This window comes from Triticum dicoccoides, chromosome 1A (assembly GCF_002162155.2).
Source record: "Triticum dicoccoides isolate Atlit2015 ecotype Zavitan chromosome 1A, WEW_v2.0, whole genome shotgun sequence".
Classification (NCBI taxonomy): domain Eukaryota; kingdom Viridiplantae; phylum Streptophyta; class Magnoliopsida; order Poales; family Poaceae; genus Triticum; species Triticum dicoccoides.
Window position 1 is genome coordinate 386,225,917 of NC_041380.1, and position 5,683 is coordinate 386,231,599.

Consider the following 5,683-nt stretch of genomic DNA (forward strand, 5'->3'; position numbering starts at 1 on the left):
GCGGCACACATCACATCTTATGATGTGGCAGAGATCAAGTCAAGGAGATGATCCTTGAATCGCCAGGAAAAGTAGGTCATTAGGGTTTGTGGCCTGTATATTCTCTTGCTTAAAATTTGAGCTGCCCACTGGATTAATCACTGACGACGTGGAGCTTGTGACACTCGTGTATAAAATCCAGTGGGCTGGACGCCTGGACATGGATCCTCAGACGCTTGTGGTTCTTGGCTGTACTGGACGTACGTATGTAATGCATTGTGCTTTTGCTGTATATATAAAATTTGGGAGTAGTGACAATATTGATGAACGTATCAGTACGTAACTCATGGCCCCATCAGTTTGTGTAAGTAATTTATGGGTCCATATAATTCTGATTTTTGTTGGCTGTGTGCATCATCTAGCGTCCGGCGGATAGTTTTTTCTATTATCTAATCTATAAAACCTCCACTCAGAAAAGAAATCTAACCTATAACCATATTTGGCTTTACCATCTTTTTAGTTATCCAAGAGTTATCATTACTTTGGGGCTTGTTCCATTGTGCCCCAGCATGACTTTGTACCTTATTTTTACTGTGTACTGATGTGTTGAATGCTTGGTTCGTTGCTTTATAATATAAAACGGGGGAAACCCTTTTCCTCAAAGTTATCATTACTAGTTCGACCGAGTTGCATATCTCGAATGCTACCACCTTGTATCATTTCAGCCGTTTATGTTTTATCTATAAAGAGGGATGAATGCTTGTTTCATGTATTTATGTGAATAATTCACATGAATACCACAGATATGGCATCAGAAATCAAATATAAGTATACAATATGAGGTATTAGTTATACATATGGACAATGGATCAATTGCTGCATTTTTTGTTACAATGAATACCAAGGAGTAAATTCCTGGTTCTGCCACTGACCTAAAGTTGCATGTAAATAGTAAAACATGCCACTATAACCGGTTTAGACATTTACCTTAGGCTGCATGCTTGAAATTCGTTTCCAGTATATTTCATTCCATTTTTTGCTTTTAATTTCACTAACTATCTATACTGACAACTGGTCGATTAACAACTACTGTAACTGCCGTATCATATTCTATCACCCATTTGCATTACATTAGGTATGGTGTCAATTCTAATTTGCAAGTTGCTGCTATAATATGTCGCAATACGCCAGATACTCGAAAATGTGAGCGCGCTTGAGAAAGAAACTCGAAGATGTAAACGAACAGTCAAAGCTCAATTAGCTAAACCAAAAATGGGTGGAATTACAGATATATCCAGGAGAAAAAACTCGAAGATGTGAACAAGCATAAGCATGGAGTAGTAGTCAATTATTGTACAAAAATGCACCCACTTGTTCATGCTTTTCTTCCTTTCTTGAGCAGAATGCATGGTCGTCATTTTACCTGGCTTGCATGCAGCATGCAGCATGCATGGATCAGCCAACAGTTACAATTTTTTTTCGCATGCATGTGGGACATATATATGCCTTGCTCATCCATTAACCTAGCTTAGGTAATTAATTACGTCTAGCACACTGCAAGTAAGCAGCTGGCCAGTATACGCTCGTACTGACACACACAGTTATAAGGATCATGATTCGTTTCTAGTTACTGCAGGGGAATCCAGTTCCCAGGTGAACCTTCTCCAAATCCCGCCTTAACTACTACATCATGATCCTTTTTCTCCAGGTGTAATTACCCCACGAACGCCCTATATACTACTGGGGTAGTGGGTAGCTGAGATCCTTCCTTCAAAGCCGAGAAGAAGAGGAAAAGGTAGACACCGGTAGATGACTAAGATTAGACTAGAAAGCTAGATGGGCACATGCAAAAAAATTGACCGTGACACTGTAGATAACTTATGATCACATTGTACAGTAGCCATTTTTTTTATTTTTTGCGAGAATAACTTCGGATCTATTCATCAAGTGGCAAGGTAGTACAAAAAACACTAGAAATAAAAAATTGCATCTATGTCCGTAGACCACCTAGCGACGACTACTAGCATTAGAGTGAGCCAGTAGCCAATTTTGACAGACAGTACAACCAATGCCTAATTGTTCGTCAAAAATATAAATCTTAAATGGCCGGACGTCAGTGAAATTACATGCACTTTTTATCCTCCACTAAATTTGATAGACGAGCCAGTCAACAACAGGTGAAATCAGAGGCACTTTGATAGAGCAGGATGGAAGGAACTCAGGGAGGAGATACTGATTCCCCCACATAATGCACTTGTTTACAATAAACTAAGAGATCGAGACTCACCACCACCTAGCTCAGCAAGCAAAGGTGGGAGGAGGATCTCTCCGATCCCGGGCAACCCGAATCCCGATGCAAAGATCCACCACCGTTCGGCTATAAAACGGCACGCCTGAGGACCACCACTGCCATCACCACCACCACCTTCCCTTCGAGCTCGAGCCTAGCTATAGCGCGCGCCACCTGTCCCGGCTGCTGGTGCTGGGTTGATCCTGCGCCATTCCGGCAGCAAGCGCGCGAGAGAGGGACTAGCCCTAGCTTGGTGACCATGGGCTCGGTGCTGCCGGAGATCGCCGCGGAGGGCAAGGGCATCCTCACGGACGCCTGGGACAGCAAGGGCCGTCCCGCGGCCCGCTCCACCACCGGCGGGTGGGGATGCGCTGCCATGATCCTAGGCGCGGAGCTGTTCGAGCGGATGACGACGCTGGGCATCGCGGTGAACCTGGTGCCGTACATGACCGGCACCATGCACCTCGGCAGCGCCGCAGCCGCCAACACAGTCACCAACTTCATCGGCACCTCCTTCATGCTCTGCCTCCTCGGCGGCTTCGTCGCCGACACCTACCTCGGCCGCTACCTCACCATCGCCGTCTTCTCCGCCGTCCAAGCCACCGTACGTCCATTGCCTCATCAGTGACAGTTGCATGCGCTCCTAGCAGCTAGTATTACGTACGTACTAACTAGCGTATTTCGATGGATGCAGGGTGTGATGGTACTGACAATCTCGACGGTTGCGCCGGGGCTGCGCCCGGCGACGTGCGGGGACGCGACGGGGCAGAGCCCCGACTGCGTTCCGGCGAACGGCACGCAGCTCGGGGTGCTGTACCTGGGGCTGTACATGACGGCGCTGGGGACAGGCGGGCTCAAGTCGAGCGTGTCCGGGTTCGGGTCGGACCAGTTCGACGAGTCCGACGACGGCGAGCGCAAGAAGATGATGCGCTTCTTCAACTGGTTCTACTTCTTCGTCAGCATCGGCGCGCTGCTCGCCGTCACCGTGCTGGTGTACGTGCAGGACAACATCGGCCGCCGCTGGGGATACGGCATCTGCGCCGTCGGCATCCTCTGCGGGCTCGGCGTGTTCCTGTGCGGCACCAAGATGTACCGGTTCAAGAAGCTCGTCGGGAGCCCGCTGACACAGGTCGCCGCCGTGACGACCGCCGCGTGGAGCAAGCGCACCTTGCCGCTTCCGTCCGACCCGAGCATGCTCTACGACGTCGACGATGCGGCCGCCGCCGGTGAGGACCTCAAGGGCAAGCAGAAGCTGCCCCACAGCAAGGAATGCCGGTAAGTACTTTATTAATCACTAGGCAGTCTCCTATCAACACTGACAAACTAAGCAGCAGAGAAATACGTCGTCCACTACCTCCATTTTATTATCCGGGAGCTCATCATCTAGTCTACGGCAACATTTGCATGTCTACCACTACTAGTCATATTCTTGTGTGGACCAACACGTAGTCTGCTACGATATGTTGGCTGTCATCATGACATGGACATGATATGTAGAGCGACATTGTGCATAGCCAATGGCACTAATTTCAAGTTTGCAACTAGTACTAGTCAAATTTGAACCTCACACAAATGTGTACTTCTGTTGTGTTGATATTCAGTTTAGTGATGAAACTAATGGGATGTACATATATGCAGATTCCTAGACCATGCGGCCATCATCGACCGGGCAGAGGCGGCGTCGCCGGCGGAGGCGAGCAAGTGGGCGCTGTGCACGCGGACGGACGTGGAGGAGGTGAAGCAGGTGGTGCGCATGCTGCCGATCTGGGCGACCACCATCATGTTCTGGACCATCCACGCGCAGATGACCACCTTCGCCGTCGAGCAGGCCTCCCTCATGGACCGCGGCATCGGCGGCTCGGGGTTCCTCATCCCGGCGGGCTCCCTCACCGTCTTTCTCATCGGCTCCATCCTCCTCACCGTGCCCCTCTACGACCGCCTCATCTCGCCCGTGGCCCGCCGCATCACGGGCAATCCGCACGGCCTCTCCCCGCTCCAGCGCGTCTTCGTCGGCCTCTTCCTGTCCATCGTCGGCATGGCCGCGGCGGCGATCGTCGAGCGCCACCGCCTCACGTCGTCCACTCACGGGGTCACGCTCACGGTGTTCCTGCTCATGCCGCAGTTTCTGCTCGTCGGCGCCGGCGAGGCGTTCACGTACATGGGCCAGCTAGACTTCTTCCTGCGAGAGTGCCCCAAGGGGATGAAGACCATGAGCACGGGGCTATTCCTCAGCACCTGCGCGCTCGGCTTCTTCTTCAGCACGGTCACAGTAACCATCGTGCACAAGGTCACCGGCCACGGGCCACGGGGCAGCGGCGGCTGGCTCGCCGACAACCTCGACCAGGGGAGGCTCGACTACTTCTACTGGTTGCTCGCCGTCATGAGCGCCATCAATATCATCTTTTTCACGATGGCGGCAAGGGGCTACGTGTACAAGGAGAAGCGCTTGGCCGATGCCGGCATCGAGCTCGCCGACGAGGAGGCCATGATCGTCGGTCACTGATCGATGCATGCTACTTGCGGTTCTTCTTTTTCTCGTTTCTCTGGTGTGTATTGACTTGTTTTTGTGTGTATTCGGTGGCGTATGCATAATGTATATTGGCAAGGTATACCCATACATACAGTTTGTTTGTACATGTGGGTACGTTTTCTTTTCCTTTCATTAAACGGGTTTGCTATTTCTCAATAGACTGAGAAATAGGTATAGCTCAATCGATGCTATAGCCTTCAGATTATGCGCGTCATGCTAATTTTTGTTTTTTAGTTTTTGGTCCTTGTTTCTCTTTTCTACTCTCTCCGTTGACAAATATAAGATGTTTTAAATATTTTAATATAAAATACATACCGGCTGAAATGAGCCAACGAACTCACCAAAACGTGTCTATATATATTCGATTCAAAAAAATAGGTTAAAACATCTTACAGTTATGAACGTCGGATGTTGTAGCCTTCGGATTATGCACATGGCGCTAATTTTTTACGGTTCTTGTTTTTCTTTTCTACTCTTTCTGTTTCAAAATAAATGTCGTTGTTTTAGTTCAAATTAAACTTTCCTCACTATGCTAAACAATAGCTCTAACTGAGTCAAATTCCACAATTTCTGAGAATGATATGTTTTTTATTTTCCACTATGAAAACTTCTCCCAATCCCTAGTCTTTTCTTTTCAGACTTACCTGGTTCTGGTTGATCACCCACATTCATTCATTGTGAGTTCTGTTGTGGAATCAAACCATAGAGCTAGTGCAATTGAGATCTAGAGTCCCGTGCGTGAAACTAAAGAGAATTTTCAGTCCTCTGCTCTACCAAACAAAACCTAAAAGGACACTTTAAACTTGATTTGCCACAGCTAGACTGAAAACACTGCTTGTCATGGGCACATACGCTAATATCTTTTTTTGACCCGGTAATCCGCG

The 5,683-nt window shown here is 48.6% G+C and overlaps 1 protein-coding gene across 1 annotated transcript; it reads left to right on the top strand.

Annotated features, from left to right (window-relative positions):
* The first annotated feature begins 2,415 nt into the window (after nucleotides 1-2,415).
* LOC119275087 (protein NRT1/ PTR FAMILY 6.3-like) lies at nucleotides 2,416-5,032 on the top strand. The gene is made up of 3 exons (XM_037555874.1): nucleotides 2,416-2,873; nucleotides 2,964-3,544; nucleotides 3,908-5,032. The coding sequence occupies exons 1-3, from the start codon at nucleotides 2,529-2,531 to the stop codon at nucleotides 4,770-4,772; spliced, it is 1,791 nt and encodes a 596-aa protein (XP_037411771.1). The 5' UTR covers nucleotides 2,416-2,528; the 3' UTR covers nucleotides 4,773-5,032.
* The last annotated feature ends 651 nt before the right edge of the window (nucleotides 5,033-5,683 follow it).

Coding starts and splice junctions, on each gene's coding strand:
- LOC119275087 (XM_037555874.1), top strand. CDS start 2,529: ATGGGCTCGGTGCTGCCGGAGATCGCCGCGGAGGGCAAGGGCATCCTC. Junction 2,874..2,963: donor TCTCCGCCGTCCAAGCCACC/GTACGTCCATTG, acceptor CGATGGATGCAG/GGTGTGATGGTACTGACAAT. Junction 3,545..3,907: donor CCCCACAGCAAGGAATGCCG/GTAAGTACTTTA, acceptor ACATATATGCAG/ATTCCTAGACCATGCGGCCA.